This window comes from Dendrobates tinctorius, unplaced genomic scaffold (assembly GCF_039654945.1).
Source record: "Dendrobates tinctorius isolate UK_male_01 unplaced genomic scaffold, ASM3965494v1 ptg000098l, whole genome shotgun sequence".
In the NCBI taxonomy this organism is placed as follows: domain Eukaryota; kingdom Metazoa; phylum Chordata; class Amphibia; order Anura; family Dendrobatidae; genus Dendrobates; species Dendrobates tinctorius.
The window spans coordinates 19324020-19347746 of NW_027361766.1; the positions used below are offsets into that span (position 1 = coordinate 19324020).

The 23727-nt window shown below is 45.6% G+C and overlaps 1 protein-coding gene across 2 annotated transcripts; it reads right to left on the reverse strand.

Moving 5' to 3' along the window:
• Window positions 1–8500: 8500 nt before the first annotated feature.
• Window positions 8501–14542, reverse strand: LOC141099093 (uncharacterized). 2 transcript variants are annotated; one of them, XM_073587175.1, is made up of 5 exons: window positions 11928–14542; window positions 11357–11470; window positions 11020–11225; window positions 10149–10308; window positions 8501–10037 (listed from the first exon to the last, which is right to left on the reverse strand). In XM_073587175.1, the coding sequence occupies exons 2-5, from the start codon at window positions 11446–11448 to the stop codon at window positions 8567–8569; spliced, it is 1929 nt and encodes a 642-aa protein (XP_073443276.1). In that variant the 5' UTR covers window positions 11449–11470; window positions 11928–14542; the 3' UTR covers window positions 8501–8566. The 2 variants fall into 2 exon arrangements, with proteins under 2 accessions (XP_073443276.1, XP_073443275.1); XM_073587174.1 differs by having other exon boundaries at window positions 11357–14542.
• Between the last annotated feature and the right edge of the window lie 9185 nt (window positions 14543–23727).

Here is a 23727-nt window from a genome sequence, read left to right on the forward strand (position 1 = left end):
GGCCTAGTTTCATTTACCATGGCACCTGTTAAATAAAACTGGCTTATTTCTTTGAGTGTTAGTCTTTTTCACTAAATAAAAAGTTTCTCCTACTATAATTATTAATTGCAAATCAATAGGATAAATTGTTTGATTAAGAATAAGTCAAGAACTTGGACTTTGAGACCCGTTTATATTGAAAAGGTTGTCGCAAATGTTAGTAAATTTGAGATTTAGAAACTCTTATAGACAAGACAGCCACTTCTCCAAAAAGTTCTCAATGCACTGTCTTGTATAAGCTCACATGCAAAACGACTATGCTGAACCTAACCACTAGGTGGAGCTAAAGGATAAACAAAAGCAAATTTACTGTAATTATTCCTATAATATTGATCGTCTGGATAACTCATTTTTGTAGTTTCAGCCCACATGCTAAAAGCGCCAAATCCAATCTTAAGAGATGCCTAAAAATCTTACACACGTTCCTTATCGAATTGTATTCCCTACACAACGAGTGCTATGTATTTCTTTAAGTAAAGTGTGCCATCATATTCCGAGAGAAATACATTATGATGATTATCCACATATAAAATATTACCAGGAATGGCCTTTGTAACTAAAGAAATACTCCCATCTATATTTTTATTACATGTGTGCATATGTACATTTAATGTAGTGTCAGTGAATTAATATACTCACCTACTGCTGCGGTGTCCGTGACCCAGCACCATTCTGCTCCTCTTCTCAGTGATGCCACCATGCTTCAGACTATCCAGGTCACTCTATGCTCTATGCGTGCTCCAGAAGTCCCTTTTGCAATGTAAGTCTATGGGGCTTCATTCTGACACTCCATAGGCTTACATTGTAAAAGCCCCTCCCAGGTCACGCAGAGTCTAAAGAGCGATGATGCCACTCAGAAGAGGAGAAGAGCGATGATGGACACCGGAGAGAGTGGCAGTAGGTTAGTGTATTAGTGCACTCACACTACATTATTTATTTTTTTATTTTCATATTACACATTGTGCCTTCCATAAGGTCATAAAAGACTTTTGGGGGACATTTAAATATTGAAATATTTTTATTCTCATCTTATTTTCACTGTAACTGGGGCTGGTGTATTAGCCATAGTTACACAGGAAATCCAATCTGCTGTCTAGGTCTCCTATGACCCAGCAACTCCTGCTCCCCCTCTATATACACAGTGATCACATGACTGTGTATGGGGGAGAAAGGGCTGTCAACGCTCGAATCACCACATCTCCAGCTAAACAATCACAAGTAGCTTTGCTGACATGCAGTGATATTTTAGAACACCACTGCAGAGTAGGAGTGGGACCACCTGAACTTTTAAAGTTTATGGACGGTCCTGAAGTAGTTAACTAAGTTTATTTTTTTTTAAAAAAAGGGAAAGATTTCCCAATTTTTTTCCTTAGCGTATTTTTATTTTACAAGTATTAAAAAATCACACATATCGTATCATCGCAATTGTGATATAAAAACGTTAACACCTTATTTAAAACTCAAGGCGATTGACAAAAAAGTAACAATAAAACAATGTAATTTTTTTTTTTATTTACCATTCCTCGAAATTGATAAAAGTTCTTTAATAATTTAATCGTACCAAAACATTTCTAATAAAAATAAGACTTGTTCAAAAAAAGAAACAAGCTTTGAAAAAAGCTACATCGGCAAAGAAAAAAAAGTTAAAGCTTTTGAAATGCATCGAAATAAAAACTTTTTCCCACAAATTTTTTTTTCCGAATTGTTCACTGGTATTGAACTGTGCAATTAAGTATTGGTGTTGTGACTATATTTTCCATAGTAACCCTCTCTTGTAATGTCACCATGCGCTTTTGCAAGAAGTGCCGCTGACTAATGGGTTAATAATAATAATAAATTTTATTTCTATAGCGCCGACATATTCCACAGCACTTTACATTTCAGAGGGGATTTGTACAGACAATAGACATTACAGCATAGCAATAATCACATAGATTATAACAAATACCAAGAGGAATGAGGGCCCTGCTCGCAAGCTTACAGTCTATGAGGAAAATGGGTTGAACATGTGTTATAAAAAGCCATAAGACCTCTGGAAAACTAGTGCGGGATGTGCTATTAATGAGGAGAGATTGCCATCTGCTGGCCAGCCGAAATCAAGTGGAACCAAAGTGTGCTGGAAGATTTGCAGGGGGAACAACCTCGTGTGCTGGACCGGGACATGAAGGACTTCCTTGATATAAAAGCATGCCCAACCATAAGGAGATTTGGTGCCAGGGAAGAGAGAGGGGCAGGCGTGCTCCAGAGGCACTGCTGAGACCAACGTGACAGGCCTCAGCGGAGAGTCTGCGCCATCCAGGTGCCGGTTACCACCTGACAAGGTCCTGATTCCCCAGAAGGTATTCCTGAGTACAGCTTACACTGGTCGGATTCGGAATCTGTGCCCTGCGCTGGTCAAGCCTCCAGGGCCTGAATATGTCTATCAAGAGCTGAGGCCAGCCCACTCTGCCCTGAGCCTGAGAGACTTCCGCTGATGGTCAAGCCAAGAGCCATGCGGCGACTGCGAGAGCAGAGGCACACCTGCGATAGAGGAGGAACAGTGCGAGTGAGCAGGACTGTCACATTCAGCTATCACCTACGGTATCGGGGTCGACTGGGACTAGGATTACAGGTTGGTGGGTGGGAGGCTCAACAGGCTTTAATATACTACGTCAGAAAGAGACTTGTGGCCTAGAGGGTAAAGCCAGTGACTAGTGATGAGCAAGTATACTCGTTGCTCAGGTTTTCCCGAACATTCTCGGGTGTCCTCCAAGTATTTTGGCGTGCTCGGAGATTTAGTTTGTGCCAACGCAGCTGCATGATTTGTGGCTGCTGGACAGCCTGAATATATGAAGGGATTGCCTGTTTGTAAGAGAATTCCCACATGTATTCAGGCTGTCAAGCAACCGCAAATCATTCAGCTGCTTCGACACAAACTAAATCTCTGAGCACGCCAAAATACTCGGAGGAACCCGAGCAACGAGTATACTCGCTCATCACTACTAGTGACCCCCGCTACGGCCAGAGCTTTGAATGAGAACTCACGTAGTGACTCCCAAGGCGGGGCGCACCACTAACGTTAAGTAGTGAACGACTTTCTTGCTTTCTCTAAACCTTTTGTTATTCTCTATACTATTAAGTTGCATATCTACTAACACTAATTGCTTAAAAGTTACAGTTATATATAAATACGATTATATCAACCCCTGGCTGTTTCTTCCTCATGATCTCTGCTTGTTGCATCCAGACACCTGCATTACACATGCTCTTCCCGGATTATTCACACAAGAAGATGGAATCGGTGACAATACTGTCTGCAAAGAATCATTGTCTTAAGAGTCATAGACTACTACACCCCATCCATATTTAGCATAGTCCTTGGCTAGGTAGAGTTTATTTTCCTACCATATACATGTGTACACAAAGAAGCTTCTGCCCATTTGAAATGCAAATGATAAACTGTGGTGTTTATGTATATGTATAATGGATGCAAATAAAAGGATTCACACACAATGGCTAAATGAAAAAATACAGCTTACTGAAATGATAATGACAAACACATGCAAGTCAGTGCACAAACGATCAAGAGAAGTATAACAAAAAAAATATAATCAACAGCAACAATAACAACGTATTCTACTCCATCTTCATGTTTTCAGTTGAGGAAGTCCCTACCTAAATGGGCCCCGGAACAAGAGCAGACATCTGACTACATTTTGCAGTTTCATTTGGACTTATCTGTTCTTTGTCTAACCCAAAGGTACCTTTATACTTCATAATTGTCCAGTCTCGACAAGCTTCTGATCATAGGCAAATGAGCAAAACCCTCATTGGGCTCAAGATGTGATCTTTTGATTTGCACAGGAGATCATCGTTCTCGGTAGCACATCATTCTGTGTAAACAATGGTAACAAAAAAAAACCTTATATGCTAAAAGAGTTCAAAGAGTATATTTGGATAAAAATAAATATATTTTATTACATCAAAAAATAGAATGCAATACTAAAAACAGAGCAACACTCACCAAGCAGGCAAAATAACACGGGGGAAACAACTATTCAATTATATTCATAAAGGTCACTGGGTATCTATAAATGCCCTAAGCAGCTTCCGGTTGTAACAACTTCCGTCCAGTTGTAACCGGTGACGTCACCACACACACACGCACATGTTAACCCTCAACACACCACACCGCCTCAACACACACTCCTCTCACCTTTCACCTCCACTCACGTCCACTCACTCTTTCCACATACGTTCCTTTCTCTCACTCCGTTTCTCATACTCACACCGTCATCGTCGCTGCCCCGACATCTTCCTCCGCCGCCGCGATCCTGGATCCAGACGTTCTCCAGGCCGCCGACATGTTCTTGCAGCGACGCCATCTTGGATTTCGTGAAATCCCGCGAGATTCAAGATGGCGTCGCCGCAAGAACATGTCGCTGGCGTGGACGACTCGGGATCCAAAAAGATGGCGTCGGCGAAATCTTGCGAGATTACGCCGATGCCATTTTGGATCCCGATGTCGTCCACGCCGGCGACATGTTCTTGCGGCGACGCCATTTTGGATCGGCGAAATCCCGCGATAGTCAAGATGGCGTCGCCGCAAGAACATGTCGCCGGCGAGGACGACGTCGGGATCCAAAATGGCGTCGGCAAAAACTCGCGAGATTTCGCCGACGCCATTTTGGATCCCGACGTCGTCCACGCCGGCGACATGTTCTTCCGGCGACGCTATCTTGACTATCGCGGGATTTCACGATACTCAAGATGGCGTCGCTGCAAGAACATGTCGCCGGCGTGGACAACGTCTGGATCCAGGATGGCGCCGGCGGAAGAAGATGTCGGGGATCGTGGAGCAGCGGCGATGACGGCGTGAGTATGAGAGACGGAGTGAGATAAGGGGTCGTATGTGGAGTGAAAGAGTGAGTGGAGATGGTGAAAGGTGAGAGGAGTGTGTGTTGAGGAGTGTGTGTGTTGAGGGTTAACATGGCAAGAGGTGTGATGCTATCGCATCCTCCCGATGCGATAGCATCGGGCCATAATCTAGTAGATAAATAATCAGCAAGCCAAAAGGCTATAAAATGTGCTGTGTATCCACCAAAACTGCCTTATTAGTCAAACACACCATGTAGCAATAAACATTTGAGCCCATATCAGGCAATTCAATTCACCCACAATGGCGGGTTGAACTAACATGGCATATACATATTAAAAAATAGTGATCAAAATAAAGTGCGGCTAGTGCGTAATTAGCATATTAATACCAGCATATAGACTGTGACCAGTACTTACATCTATTAGCGATGAAATCCCCCTAGCCTGCCGCCCCTACTCGCTTTTCACCTCTTCTTCATCGTTGGTTTGGATTGCATTATAGAGTTATTGGATTTGTTATCTAACCCCATAGTTTATAGGAATATTTTGTGTGTTTAATGATAACAGTGATAGCCTATGTGAACTGAACAATATATTAGCTGTCATATTGCTAGTCGGTGACTGTTCAATACCATGCATTTCAAAGTGTAAACTATTTCCAATTTGCCAGTTGGCAAGTAATCCCTAAGTAAAGATTATGTTAAAACATAACTTGTACTACAGACACTTAAGGCTAGTTTCAGACTTGCGCCTTTCTGCGCAGCATATCGAGCGCACATGAAACGCATGTCAAAAGCGCATGCAAACGCTGCATTTTTTGTAGCATTATTGTGCGCATAACGACAAAAAATCGCAGTGTTTTTCATGCGTTTGCATTTTTTATGCGCTTACATTTTTTATGCGCAATGGTGTCACTTCACAGTAGAAAAAATCCTTGAAAAATTCTTGCAACACACTCCACCAATGGGACACCAGAGGGCGTGTCTTATGGAAATTCTTTATATAGCCCCTGTTTACAGCTGAATTCTTCACATTTGCTTGCATTTGACTTGAGAATCATGGATCTGCACTGAAGAGTTTTTACATTGACTTGGATCTGGACATGAGGACGGCTCAGGCTTATGCAGTTGCTTGCCATGAACAGAGGGAGAGAGAGAGGCAGCGAAGACGGCAGCGGCGGCGTATGTAGATACATCCCATTATTGAACTCCGGGAGAGCCGTGGAGCGTACCACACCCTCTACAGCGAGCTCCAGGCAAACCCGGAGAAATTTACGGATTATACCCGGATGACCCAAGAAACCTTTAACTATTTGCTTGGTCGGGTAAAAGAAGTCATCCGGAGACAGGACTCGCAGCTCCGGCGTGCGATTACTCCTGAGGAACGGCTCCTGGTCACATTAAGGTACATTGTTTTGCTAAACCAATGCCTGCAGATTTTTCTTGGTTGTGACATGTACTCTTCCAAATCTGGCAGAATTATAGTCTGCCATGTAGTTAACTAAAGGCTGCAGTAATTTTTTGATGGCATGTATTGAACCAAAGGCTGCAGATATATAATTGTTTTGGTTTTTTTTAATTTAACGTGTGTAAAAAAATCCGTATACACAAATATTAATTTTTGTTTTTTCTTTGTGTCACAGATTCCTGGCTACTGGAGAGACCCTCTCGTTACTGCACTTCCAGTACCGGATTGGAATCTCCACGTTGTCTGGAATTGTAGCGGACACCTGCCGGGCTTTGTGGAACGTTCTTTGTCCTGAATTCATGCCCCTGCCAACCGCAGAAAAGTGGTTGGAAATTGCCGAAGGATTCTGGACTGTCTGCAATTTCCCTGTTTGGGAGCGGTTGATGGCGAACACATCCGGATTATCAAGCCCAAAAGAACAGGCTCTGAGTACTACAACTACAAAAAGTACTTTTCTACTGTACTGATGGCCATTGCGGATGCAGACTGTATGTTTATTGCAGTGGACATTGGGGCATTTGGCCGTGGGAATGATTCCCAGGCTTTTAAGAACTCAGACATGGGCAGGAGGTTGTATGGCAACAACTTCAATTTCCCCATGCCACGTCCTCTTCCCAACACCGAAGGTCCGCCTCAGCCGTTTTGTAATGGTTGGTGATGAAGCATTCCAGCAGCCTCTCAGGTCGTCCATTGAAGTTGGCCAAATGAGGGACCAATTTGCGGCCTACTTAAACTCAGATGTAGGACGGGTGGAATGGCAAGAGCAAATGGTGTAAAAAAAATTTCTTGTTGGTATGTTAATAAAAAAAACGTTTTTGATACATGTTGTTGGTATGTTAATAAAAAAAATGTTTTGATACCTGTAATGAGTGCATTCTCTTTTTACACTCCCAAAACCATTAGCAAGTATCCAGGTGTATCAGTGAATTTATGATGCTGTGTTTTGTGCATCGTGAATTCACTAATACTCCTGAGTAGGTAACTATACATACACACACAAGTTGTATTACCTTTATAATCTCTACAGTGTGTGTTCAATTAACAGCGACGGTGGAGATAATACAACTGTGTCACATGGGGTGATTTTACAAAAATATAACACCACTATGGCTTTCATTTAGAAAGCACACTGGTAAAATACCCAGGCCTTGTGTCATGCTGAATACTTATCAAATGGGCATTACAATACAGATTAAACTGCAGAATCACTACACTCTTCTGCAAAATATATGGACAGTTAAGCAACGCTGCAGGTTCAAACTCTATTCACCCGCCCAAGTGTCATAGTGATGCAAGGTCAGGGTATTTGTCAACTAGATAGAACATTTATTTTCACCATAATTAATCTGTTTCTTCAACAAACACGTAATAGAGTATGTGGTAAATTACAAGGTATATCTATAGTTCCTTGCCTTTTCTCTAATAGTTAAATGAGGATGGTACAAAAAAGGCAAGTTAACCATAGATATGCCTTGCACTCAACACCATCCTCTATGCCAGGGTTTCCAAAATGTAGTCCTAAATGTCAACCAACAGATCATGTTTAAAGGTTTTTTTTTCCCTCAAATGGAATTACTTTAAACATGATTTGTTTGTTGGCTTGGAAGACTGTAGTTGGGGAACCCTGCTCAAGTCATTGTGTGCAATACACCAGATATCTCCATTACTGATGTTTCTTTTTGTCAGTCTTGGAGATATGTGTTGTCAACGAAACCAATCTACATGACTTTTCCACAGCAGTCTCTACATTCTTGTAATATTGCACAGACTGGATCCAGCAGGGTTCCACTACTCCAGTCCTCAAGGTCCACCAACAGATCATGTTGTAATGAAATCCATAGCTCCGTTGATAACTGCTTCACAAGAGCCATAAAAAAAAGAGGATTCCATACAACATGATCTGCTGGTGGCCCTTGAAGACTGTAGTTGTGGAACCCTGCTGGATCCAGTCTGTGCAATATTACAAGAATGTAGAAACTGCTGTGGAAAAGACAAGTTGTGTAGATTGGTTTCGCTGACAACACATATCTCCAAGACTGACACAAGAAACATCAGTAATGGAGATATCTGGTGGCAAAAATGCTAAGTGTATGGCGCAGTGTGTGTAGTCGGCGATTGACACAGTAACCAATCCAAATATTTTGCAAGCACAATTGCACATTTATTTTTTAACAAAAAAAATAAAATAAAAATTTTTTTTTTATTAGGAATGACGTTTGGGGGAAGATTGGGATACTTTGGGTGTGTGGAGAGACGAGGAACGACTAGAGGTTGAGGAAGGGGTTCTAGGAGAAGGGGCGACGAAAGTACTGGGGGAAGGGAGCTCTGGAATGGACATGGAGGCAGGTTCAGACACATTAGGAGGAGAGGGTGGATGGACGAACAAAGTTTTTTTTTTCCTTTTCTTTGCCGCTGGAGTATCCTGCCCGGACCAACGTGCACCCTGTGACTGCCTTACATTGCTCGACTGCTTGGTGATGGTGGACTGTGGCGTTTCCCTGTAAAATAGCGAATGGGGATCACCCCTTTGCTGCTCTGTGGTGGCGGTGCTGCTAGAAGTGGCAGTGGCGGTGCTCCTAGAAGGGGACAAATTTGGGTCAGTGCTCAAAGAAGTTGTCGTGTCGGTGCTCCTAGAAGGAGGCTGCCTGTCTGGGATCTCAGCCGAAGTTCTTGGGGGACTCCGAGGAGGAGAATTTGTGGCGGTGCTCTTAAGATGAGGAGTGGTGGTGGTGCTCCTTTGATGAGGAGTGCTGGTGGTGCTCCTTTGATGAGGAGTGCTGGCGGTGCTCCTTTGATGAGGAGTGCTGGCGGTGCTCCTTTGATGAGGAGTGCTGGCGGTGCTCCTTTGATGAGGAGTGCTGGCGGTGCTCCTTTCATGTTGACTGGTGGTGTCGGTGGCCCAAGCAGGTTCTGTGGTGGTTTGGCTCCAAGCTGGTGGTACTGTGGCGGTGGTGGTGCTCCATACAGGAGCAGCGCTGGCCATAGTGGTGGTGGCGGAGGAGTGTCCAGCAGCACTCAGACTTGGGGTGGTGTAGTGGTGTCCGGCTTCGCTGGAAATGCAGGTGGCCGTGCAGTGGTATGCAGCAGAAGTCGGTAGTGGTGTGGTAAAGCGAGTCAGCGGTGGAACTGTTGGAAATGACACCACTGACTGCTGAACATACCGATTCTGCTGCATAGCCTGCAAGTAAGCAGTGTTGCAGGCCTGTAACACACTTAGCTGTTGCTCAGGACTAAGGTGTTCCGCCATGCCCTGTTCAATTTTACTGAAAAAATGGTGCGCTGGTCTGTTGAGGTCGGCCTCCAGACGGTCAAGGTGCTGGTCAACAGAGTGGAAGCGGTGTTCCATGTGGTTAAAACCACGTTCCATCAGAGAAAAACAGCTTTCTATTCTGACGGACAGCGCCTTGAGGCTGCCCTTAAAGGCCTCGCTCAAGAGCATGAACTCGGACATGACAGGCCTGTCCGAGGCCCTCTGCCGCTGGCGGGTAGTACCCGCATAACCAGTGACAGAGACCTGGGACAGGGGAACATCTGATGGACCAGCTTCCTGGTCACCAGCTGTCTGTGTTGCTGACCTGCAAGATGCTTCCTGGCTGTCGGATGGCTGGGACGGGTCCGAGGTCGATCGATGAAGAACCGCTCCCGGGACAGGTTTCAGGGTGCTGCTCCAAGTGCTGTGGAAAGAAAGGGAAAACATTAGTATCATGCATTTACAAGAAGCATCACCTGTGGAATTGAAAAGCACATAGTAATAACAAACCAAAAAAAAAAAGATAATAACTTACACTCTGCTGGCAAGGATCGGTCTCAGGAAAGCCAACTCTCGATAATAGCGGTATTTTCTTCTGCGCCTTGCCGCTGAACCACTCCGAACCTGTCCCTCAGCACGAACATCAGTGTTGAAGCGGTCCTTCATCGAGCGCCAACGTGTGCGTATTTTGTTCACTGTTGGGGAAAAAAAAAAAAAAACGTTAGACAATGCACTTAAGGCAACTTAATTATCAGCACACACACCTGATACAACTTTGCAAACAGTCAATGCTGCAGCAGAAATAAATTATAGACACAATGCAGTCACTGTTGTTCCTGAGGACACTGTTATGTTTCCTGCTATAATATATGTAGCAGCCAAAACAGTATCATCCGGAGCAAGAGTGAAAACAGGATCAAGACAGCAGTTGAAAAAGCAATCACTGTTTTTCCGCAAGGCATTGTTGTGTTTAATGCAAGAATATATCTTGCAAAAAACACAACAGCACCATCAGTACCAGAAATCAATGCAGCAGTTGAATACAAAAATCAATCACTGTTTTCCACAAGGCATTGTTGTGTTTAATGCAAGAATATATCTTGCAAAAAACACAACAGCACCATCAGGACCAGAAATCAATGCAGCAGTTAAATACAAAAATCAATCACTGTTTTCCACAAGGCATTGTTGTGTTTAATGCAAGAATATATCTTGCAAAAAAACACAACAGCACCATCAGGACCAGAAATCAATGCAGCTTAAAGATAGCAGTTGAATACAAAAATCAATCACTGTTTTCCACAAGGCATTGGTGTGTTTGATGCAAGAATATATCTTGCCACAAACACATCAGCACCATCTGGACCAAAAATCAATGCAGTATCACAGAGCATCTTTATACTTACTGAACGCCCTTTTTGAACTCGGAGAGGCGCTGTCCCAGCCATCCATCATCGCTGCGGCCACCTCATTCCAGAGCTGCTGGGTCACCACTGTGTCTTTGTACTGCTGGTCACGGCTGTCCCACAACGGGATACACTCCTCAACAAGGCGGATCAGGTGCTCGTTGTCTATGTATACTACGTACTTCTTCGTCATCCCGTTGTGGAACCTAGAAAAAAAAAATATTAGAATGTTTGGAATTTTGGAGAATTAAAAAGATACAAAAAGAAACAGAGAAGAAGAAAGCTAAAAGATGAAAATAAAGACAGAAAAAAAAAAAAAAACACATTATATACTAACATTGCATCTCCTCGCCACGACTTGACTACGCTGCTCCCGCTCAGACCGCTCCCACTCAGACCGCTCCCACTCAGTCCGCTCCCGCACTTCATCTTCACTGCCCGTGTCCGATGTCTGTAAAGAAAAAAAAAATTATAACACATTTCTAGAGGCAGCTATACTTACCCAAAGGCAGCAAGATTACTGTTACGATCGCGGCCGCAGCGTGGCTTACAGCCAACGCTCCCGTGTCGTCGAGCTATAACGACGACGGTGTATGCGTCCCAGGCGGTCGTGGAATGTGGACCCACTGGACCACAGGGGGGACCCAGACCTACCCGGACTAGGGAAGGGTAGCGACCGGGGTCTGTGGCAGCTGAGCTTGTGGACAAGATGGCCATAAGCAGGACTAAAAGACACCGCACAACTTCAAGTATGAAGAAAAAATAAAGTTTACTGAAATAAGGCAAAAACATAGAAACACCAGGTTCCGGAATATGCACATCATGAAGGAAACCCATCTCAGGTTGACAGGCGAAGCAGGAGGTCATCATGGGTTGACGCAGTCCAGGGTTGTCTGGCACGGGCTTACCAGGGGGGACCGCACGTGCGGGTATTCATGCAGCACAGCGGATCCACGCACGCATGTACGGCAACGGGCGTAGCACAGGCACAGCAGGAGAACGTCAGACGCCAACCACAGGCGGACTTCAGATGATGGCAGTGGTCATCACGGGTAAGACCCCAGGGAACCGGCAGGACAACAGAACAGAACTCGGATAGCGCAGGTCCAGGAGTGGTGGCACTACAGCACCGGGCATAGGCTGGTCAGATTCAGGACTCGCAGGTGGGACCGTCACCAGGGAGCAGAGCTGGAAACTCCCGGAAACCATGGAGGAGGATTCCATCCAGGAAGGAGAACGGGACCGGCTTAAGAGCACAACTTGGACCACCAGAACCACGGACTGATATCTAGACGCAGGCTGGACATCAGAACTCAGAGAGACATCCGGACTCCGGTCGGACATCAGGATCACAGAGTGGACATCAGGAACACGGAGTGGACATCAGGGCAACAGGCGGACATCAGGACGCCGGGTCGGACATCGGGGCACCAGGTGGACATCAGGACATCTGGTGGACATCTGGACATCTGGTGGACATCTGGACATCTGGTGGGCATCTGGACATCTGGTGGGCATCTGGACATCTGGTGGGCATCTGGACATCTGGTGGGCATCAGGACATGTGGACGACAGGTGGACATCAGGACACCGGGTCGGACATCGGGGCACCAGGTGGACATCAGGAAGACATCAGACATCAGGACATCTGGTGGACATCAGGACATCTAGTGGACATCTGGTGGGCATCTGGACATCTGTTGGGCATCAGGAGGACATCTGGACGCCAGGTGGACATCAGAACACCGGGTCGGACATCGGGGCACCAGGTGGACATCAGGAAGACATCAGACATCAGGACATCTGGTGGACGTCTGGACATCTGGTGGACATCAGGACATCTGGTGGACATCAGGTAGACATCAGGACATCTGGACACCAGGTGGACATCAGAACATCAGGTGGACATCTGGAAGGGGTCGTCAGACACCGGACATCAGGCCGTGGATGACAGGCTCCGGATGAGAGACCACGGTCATCAGGCTCCGGACATCTGGAAGTGACCTAGAAAGGAACCCAAGCGGTCTGGTGCAAACCCTACCGGGTTGGACAGGAGCCGGCAGGGAATTGCACCGAATCCCCAGCTAAGTATTGAGTAGCAGAAACTCAGCGGACACACTGGACTCCTACTTCCTAGATGAACCCAGGTTAGATCATGGAAAGTCAGGTAACAAAGAGTCTCAGTCACTGGGGACAGGGTTCAAGGCACAGAAGGACCTCAGGAACATCACACAGTGAGCACAGTTCAGACAGGGTCAGGTAAAGGAGCAGATCCAGGATTCAGGAAACAACACATAAGATTCACGGGGACTGGATATGCAGCCTCCAGGAAGGGCGATCTGGGTATTACTGCCCCCAGAGCAGGCGGAGAAACAAGACACATTTCAGGCAGGCCTGGATATGCAGCCTCCAGGAAAGGCGATCTGGATATTATGCCCCCAGAGCAGGCCAAGATACAAGACACAGTTCACAGAGGGATAAAGAGCAACAGCTCCCCCAGAACTGAACAGAATCAGAGCAGGAGCAGAACACAGACTCACATGGCAAGGTTCAGGAACTCAATGCGAAGCTCTGGCAATGCCCCAAAGGGGGAGGGACCTTTATATAGGAGCTGCCACACAGCCATAGGCTGGAGCAGCAATTGTAGCACACACCCTTTCCTGATAAAAGGAAGGGAGGTGTGGCCGCGCGTGACCTAAGCAAGACAGAACATAATCAGCAATGCAAAGGACACCTGGCAGAAGCTGAAGCCTAAACACACGTGGTAAGACACACAATGTGTAGGAGACCTATTAACCCACGGGTCGCTGCCAGGGACCGCACACACGGGTGGTCATGCAGCGCAGAGGAACCACGCACGCATGTACGGCTATGCGGCAGTGCCGGACACTGGGCAGCATCCACACAGATAACTGACAACAGCATTCCAGCACATTAGAGGGAAAAAGAGCGAAGGGTTAAAGCAGAGATGCAGAGTAACGCCATGAATCAAGGTCCAAACACAGCGGCGCTACAGTATCCCCTCCTCAAGCCCTCTCTTCTGAAGACCCAAGCTAAAAAAAAAACCAGAAAATTCACTTGGGCTTGGCGGACAAACCATAGTTCACAACAGTAGCAGCAGAATCCAATGCTTAAAAATATTCCGTTCGCAGACCATGCAGGGAATAGAGCAGTTTATTCTACTTACCATGTGGAGTCCAAGCTGTCTAATCCGCTCACCAGGTGGGGCTCGGAAATGTCCTGCAGTCCTTAAAGACTCAGCGGAATCCATGGCCAGAGCTTACTGTTATGATCGCGGACGCAGCATGGCTTACAGCCAAATCTCCAGTGTCGTCGAGCTATAACAACGACGGGGTATGCGTCCCAGGCAGTCGTGGAATGTGGACCCACTGGGAAGGGTAGCGACCAGGGTCTGTGGCAGCTGAGCTTGTGGACAAGATGGCCATTAGGGTGACCGGATCTCATATGGGGGGGAAAAAATGTCAGAATCTTGTTCGTCTGGACCCCACAAAACGATTCCCCTTTCCAGATATTGAGATAGCCAAAATTTGAGCTAGATCAAACGACGTTAACCCGTGCCGCTCGTCGCTCAAAGTTTGAAAAAATCCAAATTGAGGCATTTTAAGATTTAGGTATTTTGCATAGTCTGTTAGACTATAAAGAATGTGACAACAACATTGCAGAAATAGCCCTGACCAAATTTTCGAACCATTTGTGGTATTTGAATGCAGAGTTGGTGGGATTATCGTTTTTTGATCCCACCATTACAGATAATGAAAAGTTGTTAATGGCTAATAAATTGCTCAGTAGCACAGATGAACCATCAGAGCACGCTAACCTACATGAGTTGATAATTTTACATAGTTATCTAACCTATTCTAGGGCTTTTGTTAAAGTAGTTTTTGAAAAGTCAGAATATAATGCTCGGCATTTGCTTACAACTTGCAGGACATATTGCTTTTGTTCTTCATCTTTTGTCAGAAGGTCATTAAAGTCGGTTACTTCCTACCTCTTTTAATTTTTCTTTCCTAACTTTTGGATTTACAACCCTAGCGTGCTCTGATGGTTCATCTGTGCTACTGAGCAATTTATTAGCCATTAACAACTTTTCATTGTCTGTAATGGTGGGATCAAAAAACGATAATCCCACCAACTCTGCATTCAAATACCACAAATGGTTCGAAAATTTGGTCAGGGCTATTTCTGCAATGTTGTTGTCACATTCTTTATAGTCTAACAGACTATGCAAAATACCTAAATCTTAAAATACCTCAATTTGGATTTTTTCAAACTTTGAGCGACGAGCGGCACGGGTTAACGTCGTTTGATCAAGCTCAAATTTTGGCTATCTCAATATCTGGAAAGGGGAATCGTTTTGTGGGGTCCAGACGGACAAAATTCCGACATCGATTTTTTTGCGGTCACCCTAATGGCCATAAGCAGGACTAAAAGACACCGCACAACTTCAGGTATGAAAAAAAAATAAAGTTTACTGAAATAAGGCAAAAACATAGAAACACCAGGTTCCAGATTATGCACATCATGAAGGAAACCCATCTCAGGTTGACAGGCGAAGCAGGAGGTCATCATGGGTTGACGCAGTCCAGGGTTGTCTGGCATGGGCTTACCAGGGGGGACCACACATGCAGGTGGTCATGCAGCGCAGCGGATCCACGCACGCATGTATGGCAACGGGCGTAGCACAGGCACAGCAGGAGAACGTCAGACGCCGACCACAGGCGGACTTCAGATGATGGCAGAGGTCATCACGGGTAAGACCCCAGGGAACCGGCAGGACAACAGAACAGAACTTGGATAGCGCAGGCCCAAGAGTGGTGGCACTACAGCACCGGGCATAGGCTGGTCAGATTCAGGACTCGCAGGTGGGACCGTCACCAGGGAGCAGAGCTGGAAACTCCCGGGAACCATGGAGGAGGATTCCATCCAGGAAGGAGAACGGGACCGGCTTAAGAGCACAACTTGGACCACCAGAACCACGGACTGGATATCTGGACGCAGGCTGGACATCAGAACTCAGAGAGACATCCGGACTCCGGTCTGACATCAGGATCACGGAGTGGACATCAGGATCACGGAGTGGACATCAGGGCACCAGGCGGACATCAGGACGCCGGGTCGGACATCGGGGCACCAGGTAGGCATCAGGACATCTGGACACCAGGTGGACATCAGGACATCAGGTGGACATCAGGATATCTGGTAGACATCTGGTAGACATCAGGAAGGGGTCGTCAAACACCGGACATCAGGCCGTGGATGACAGGCTCCGGATGAGAGACCACGGTCATCAGGCTCCGGACATCTGGAAGCGACTTAGAAAGGAACCCAAGCGGTCTGGTGCAAACCCTACCGGGTTGGACAGGAGCCGGCAGGGAATTGCACCGAATCCCCAGCTAAGTATTGAGTAGCAGAAACTCAGCGGACACACTGGACTCCTACTTCCTAGATGAACCCAGGTTAGATCACGGAAAGTCAGGTAACAAAGAGTCTCAGTCACTGGGCACAGGGTTCAAGGCACGGAAGGACCTCAGGAACATCACACAGTGAGCACAGTTCAGACAGGGTCAGGTAAAGGAGCAGATCCAGGATTCAGGAAACAACACATACACGGGGCCTGGATATGCAGCCACCAGGAAGGGCGATCTGGGTATTACTGCCCCCAGAGCAGGCGGAGAAACAAGACACAATTCAGGCAGGCCTGGATATGCAGCCTCCAGGAAAGGCAATCTGGGTATTATGCCCCCAGAGCAGGCCAAGATACAAGACACAGTTCACAGAGGGATAAAGAGCAACAGCTCCCCCAGAACTAAACAGAATCAGAGCAGGAGCAGAACACAGACTCACATGGCAAGGTTCAGGAACTCAATGCGAAGCTCTGGCAATGCCCCAAAGGGGGAGGGACCTTTATATAGGAGCTGCCACACAGCCATAGGCTGGAGCAGCAATTGTAGCACACACCCTTTCCTGATAAAAGGAAGGGAGGTGTGGCCGCGCGTGCCCTAAGCAAGACAGAACATAATCAGCAATGCAAATGACACCTGGCAGAAGCTGAAGCCTGAACACACGTGGTAAGACACGCAATGTGTAGCAGACCTATTAACCCACGGGTGGCTGCCAGGGACCGCACACACGGGTGGTCAGGCAGCGCAGAGGAACCACGCACGCATGTACGGCTATGAGGCGGTGCCGGACACCAGGCAGCATCCACACAGATAACTGACAACAGCATTCCAGCACATTAGAGGGAAAAAGAGCGAAGGGTTAAAGCAGATATGCAGAGTAACGCCGTGAATCAAGGTCCAAACACAGTGGCGTTACAATTCTCACCTCACGATCAGCTTGGTCCAGTTCTTGCCGAGATGGCTAATACAGTGATCCAGAAGAAGACATGCTGAAATGTAAACAAAAAATACATTAGTACTTTATAAAATTGTACAGGACACACAGACATTATGTTGAAGAATACTCACATTTTGGCTCCTGAAGCTTGAATCCACAGGTGGAAGCCTCTTGTAGGTTCTTGTCTGGTCTCTGCAAGGCTGTCTGTAGGGTAATTGTCTGACCCTGAAGACACCTTCTTTTATCCACACTCCTCCCAAACAATGTTGCTTGTTTAGGGGGAGGTTAAGACAAGTGTCCAGACATTGTTTACTCAAATCGCGAACGCGCACAAGGCGCTGACGTGCGCGCAGCCAAGCGCACGTCAGCGACCACATAGACTGTAATGCTATTTTTGGGCGCACAACGTGCGCACACGTGTGCGTGCGATTTTTTTAACGATGTAGGCAGAACAAAAAATGCAATATGTAGCATACGGCGCGTCTGGGCGCTCACCTGTAAAATGCGCAGCGCACACTAAACGCTGCTGAGCGCATACAATCGCAAGACCCTGCGATTGCCTTGTTAAAGATAGGGGAACATTGCGTGTGCGCCCGATAGCGCATGATGCGCTGCACGATAAAACGCCAGTGTGAAACCAGCCTTAAAACCATCAAGTAGCTATGTAGTCATCACTACTTATTGGGACAACGCTACTGCAAAAATCAAGGCAATTCACTGCTCCTTCTTATGGTACCCTAGTTGTGATTGTTATATAAGTCATGGGATCAGTGTGGCTGGCACCTGATTCCCTATTATAGCTACACTTCTGACTTGTTATTAAAACAATTTTCTAGACCTTCCTGACATGTTTCGCCAGCATAACTGGCTTCATCAGGGTTTGAGGCTAGACTGAATTAGCACATGGTCAACCAGATCTTTTAAAACCTTTAGTATGATGTCATCAAGGTAAGTCGGTTGGGATTAACTAATCAGATCATATAAGGCATCCTAGCCAATCAAGACTCTTCTCACAAAATGATTAGTCGCAATAAACAATACAAATCCCTATCAAAATGTTTCCCACTCACACATACCTGAGTAAGAAACCAAGGAGTAAGAATACTCCAGCATTTTCACAGTATCACAACATCAATACCTTTGTGAATATGGTGGAACAAGATATTAGAAAGCTGGCAAAATCGAGAGTAGTACATGCAAATTTAAATAAGGATGAATATTCAGCCCTTGAGGAAAAATGGAAAAAATCATAATTTAATAATAAAACACTCTGATAAAGGGGGAAATGTAGTCCTCATGGATAAAAATGATTATGTCAGGATGGTCATTGACCTTTTGGATGACGAAAATATCTATGCCACCCTTAGATTGGACCCAACAGAGAGATATATGAAAGAAATTAAAAGAGGCAAAGGAGAATAATTTTATCTCTGATGATGAATTGAAGAAGATGTATAATCCTCTTCCCACAATTGCAACATTTTACGCCTTGCCAAAAGTCCACAAAGATGTTAGACCTATTCCAGGGAGATCAATTGTATGAGGTAATAATTCATTGACGGAGGGTGCCAGCCAGTACCTTGAGGAGTTATTATCACCTTTGGTACATACCCTACCATCATTTGTTCAGGATACAAAGAGCATGGTTCTTAAATTAAAGGACATGAACGTCTCAGATACCATTAATCTCACAAGTCTAGATATAGAGGCCCTCTATAACAATATAGATCAGGAGCTAGGTATCACAGCAGTGTCACATTTTCTTTCCTCAAAAAGTAGACAATTTTCGGCGTACAATGGTTTTTTGTGTTCACGTCTATGTTTTGTACTTACAATTACTTTACATATGACGTTACATTCTATCATCAGATAAGAGGTACCGCGATGGGTACACCTTGTGCACCATCTTTTGCAAATTTATTTTTAGGGTGATGGGAAGATGTACACGTTTTCTGTGAGGATCTTAGTTTTTACACAACTCACATTTTATTTTGGGGTGGATGTATATATGATATTTTGATTTTGTGGGATGGAGATTAACAATTATTTACAGATTTTGTATCTATTCTGAATAATAATGAGGTGGGAATGCACTTTGCAATGGAAATCGGATATATAAAATGATCAATTTCTTGGATTTAACAATTTCTATTAATGATGAAGGAAATATCAATACAAACATATACAGAAAGCCTACGTCTATGAATAACTTCCTACATTGGGAAAGCTGTTATGAATGGGTCACTGAGGAGGATGGCAGGAACAGGCTAAGCCACCAGAAGACCAGAGAGGTTGGTAACTAAGCGGATTGCAGACCCTTGATCCTATCTGCACTACTAGCAGTAGCCGTGGAGCATTCCTACGATGCCCTAGATGCTTCGCCACAGCCGGAGGACTAACGAAGCCTAAAGACAGAAAGATGAAATCTAAACTGCCCCGGAGCAGATCCCCAAAGGAATAGACAGCCCCCAAACATATATTGTCGGTGAGACAAGATGAGACACAAACACAGGCAGAGAACAGACTGAGCAAATGGTGGGGCCCAAGCTGTCTAGACAGGACAGGACAGAAAAGATACTGGCTGCAATCACGCACAAAACCCTGAAAAAGTCCAACACTTCTGATATACAAAAAAAACTGAGATCACACAATCTCACCCCCGCTAGATCAGCACTCTGGTATAAACTGGCAGCAAGCAAAAAGATACTAACATAACAGGGGACTGAACAAGCTGCAGGGGGCACGCTGAACCCTAACAGCAAAACAGAAAGCAATAAAAGACACAACCAGATTAGATGCAAAGGATTAGCAAAAGAATCACTGAGCTGAACATGCAGATCAGGCAGGGGACAAAAGAACTCCAAATGCACACAGAGGAAAAAATCACCAGCAACCTGCAAGAGCAGCCAATTCCATTATATGTTCCCAGCCAGCAATACCCAGATTCCCAATTATCATTGTCAGGTGGAGAACCTCCATCCACCTGGCCAGCTCCACTACTCTCAGCAACCACCAGAGGGATCAGAGGGAGCTTCGGCTCAGAAATGCGAGCAAGAGAATTCACAACAGAAAGCTGGCATTCCCCATCTTTGAAAGCTGGTATTCCAGTTGGACAATATTAAAGGGCAAGCCGTAATTGTTCCAGTGATAGTCTTTTTTATAAGGAAAAGTCAAAATCTCCTTCAGAGATTTTCTGATAGGGGATATCCAAAAAGAGTTTTACTTAAAGCCTATAATAAGGCAAAGATGACTAATCGAGATAGGCTGTTGGATATAACCCAAAAGAAGATGGAGGAACCAGTTGTAAGATTCATAGGGACCTATGATGAAAAATCCACTGAAGCATCTAATATATTACAAAAATATTGGCCTATTTTAAGAGCTGATCTGGATCTAAAGGATGTAGTTGGAATTTATCCCTCTATCATTTATCGCAGAGGGAAGAACCTCAAAGAATTTCTTACACACAGTCACTTTACTGAGTATAGAAGTGGTTCGAAAGTAAGGGTTGGAAAAGAGGGTTCCCATCCATATGGATCTTGTAATTTTTGTAAATACCTTCCACATATGAGAGAGTTTTGTAACTCTGTTGATAATAAGGAGTACTACATCAGAGATAGTATCAACTGTAGGACCAAGGGGGTAGTGTATGCAATCATGTGTCCATGTCCACGTATATACGTGGGTAAAACAATTCAAGAACTAAGGAGGAGAATTTCCAAACATGTTAGTTCAATAAATACAAAGACAGAGACACCATTGTCATCACACATGAGGAATATATTACATGTGGATGATCCTCTACAATTGAAGATATGGGGTATCAGACATCTTTCATCTGGCCCATAAAGAGCAATCTTGCTAAAATGTTATTACAAGAGGAGTGTAGGTGGATAATTAGATTGAAAAGTCGTACCCCCCCCCTCTTGGTCTTATTGAAGGTTTTTCTTATTCTGTCTTCCTTGATGATTGATGCTCTGGAATTTTATTAGAAATGTATTGGTATATTGTTGGGGGAGGATTTGTTGCTCTCTGACTTGATTACTCCGTTGAATTTTTTATTTTTTATTTTTATAATCTTGCTGCCATAATGAATAATAGGACATTTTTCACTTGTTCAAATTATGATCTTTATTTATATTTCTTATTATGAGTTTCCAAAATATCGGTATAATAGTAATCAATTAGGCAAGGATAGAAGAGGTTTCCCGAGCTACTTACAATGTTTTTTTCTTAATTGAAAGCAGCGTAATATTTATCTATGGAAATCTCAATGTTGAGATTATTCCTTTCTGCACAGGCGCAAAATAGTCATTTTTGTCATGCGCAATGGAGCTCTCTGTAGCTACGAGTTCATGAAGAGAGCGCATGCGCGTATCGTGTGACAAGGATGTTACCTGGAATTTCTTGTTGGCCTATCAACACTGGCAGCAGACACTGTGAGAACATTGATGCATGATGATGTGGTACTAGCAGGTACGCAGGATGCAGTGTCGAGACGCGAGACGGTTTTGTGTTTTTGGTAATAACTTTTATAGGTTTATAGGTAACTATCCGCAGGGATAGTCTTAGCAACCGACCAAAATAACAGGAATTGTCCTCGCAGGGACTCAATACAAGCCAACACGGAAAACTAAGAACACGACTAAGTCCGGCAAAGCCGGTCACTATAGGGCCGCGGTATGGCCGACTACGGGTCCTTAACGATATAGTGTCACTTAACCGGCTCGACGTCCCTCGGCGTCCCGGACGATTGTTCTTCGGCGTAGCATCCGCTGGGCCCAGCCGCTGAAGATCTTTCATAGTCTTCTAGCGTTCCAACACTCGGTGAAGCAGGGGAACAACAGGCCCTGGAAGAGTCCTTGGACAGATGGGCCGCAGCCCCTGGATAGGGGCAAGCAGCGGCGATGCGGGGTGGCGGCTGGCAGGCCACCTGCGCAGCCAGCGACTGCAACGGAGGACCTGCGGCGAGCAACGGCCCAGCCCTTGCCGCGGACTGGAGAGGGACAGTGGTGGCCGCTGATGGCACTGAACTAGCCACGGCCACGGGAGGAAGCGGGGCGGCTGCGGGCAGCGGGGGACGGGGCCCAGCCGTGGGCTGACGTGAGGTGGCAACGGCCGCAGGGACCCGCGGGCAGGCCGCAGCCACGGGCAGGAGCGAGGCGGCAACGGCCGCGAGTGTCTGCGGGCAGGCCACAGCCGCGGGCTGGAGTAAGGCGGCAGCGGCCGCTGGTCGATGCGGGGGAGAGGTTCTCGGACGGTCGTCTTGGCGCCATCCCACTGATGTCCAGGGGGAGTGTCTCTCCTGTCTCTGGCCTCCTTCCTGGCTCCGGTGAGTCGCTCTGGCACTCAGTTGCTCCCACGGTCTCCTGCTCCTTCTGTCCCGTTCTGCTGACTCACTGTGACTAGCGTTCCCCGCCCCTTTTATATTGGCTCCTCCCCCAGCCCACCTGTCAGTCTCCACGGTCTGTCCCTGAACTCTGTCCCCCGGAAACAGTTTCCCCCGGAACCCAGGTGACGGTCCCCTTGGTTCCGACCCGGACACTCAGCGGGTACCCTCTCTCCCACAATGAAGGTGAGCACCAATAGTAGTGCATGGAAGTGATGGTGTTTACATATCTTTCTTCTCCCATATAGTGAACGCCGTAATTTATTGGAAGAGAGCGTAAGTAAATAGCTCACATGGAAATTTCTATGGTTACTATTATAGGTATGAGTGAGTGGGAAACATTTTGATAGGGATTTGTATTGTTTATTGCGAGTAATCATTTTGTGAGACGAGTCTTGATTGGCTAGGATGCCTTATACGATCTGATTCGTTAATCCCAACCAACTCACCTTGATGACATCATACCAAAGGATTTAAAAGATCTGGTTGACCATGTGCTAATTGAGTCAAGCCTCAAACCCTGATGAAGCCAGCTAAGCTGGCAAAATATGTCAGGGAGGTCTAGAAAATTGTTTTAATAACAAGTCAGAAGTGTACCTATAATAGGGAATCAGGTACCGGCTGCACCGATCCCATAACTTATATAACTATCATGATTAGGGAATGGTACCATAAGAAGGAGCAGTGAATTGACTTGATTTTTGTAGTAGTGTTGTCCCAATGAGTAGTGATGAATACACAGCTACTTGATGGTTTTAAATGTCCATAGTAAAAGTTATGTTTTAATATAATCTTTAGTTAGTGATTAGTTACCAATTGGCAAATTGTGAATAGTTCTAAAAGTAAACACGGCACTCCACCTAATGTAAAAAAAAAAGAAAAAATGAGGATGATTGACCTCATGGAGATCAACATCCGGCACTGCGGAGACACCATCACGTGTTTCTCAACGCAGTGAT

Coding starts and splice junctions, on each gene's coding strand:
- LOC141099093 (XM_073587174.1), bottom strand. CDS start 11,499: ATGTGTTATAATTTTTTTTTTCTTTACAGACATCGGACACGGGCAGTG. Junction 10,309..11,019: donor GAGTTCAAAAAGGGCGTTCA/GTAAGTATAAAG, acceptor TTTCCCCAACAG/TGAACAAAATACGCACACGT. Junction 10,038..10,148: donor CCGATCCTTGCCAGCAGAGT/GTAAGTTATTAT, acceptor TTCTTTCCACAG/CACTTGGAGCAGCACCCTGA.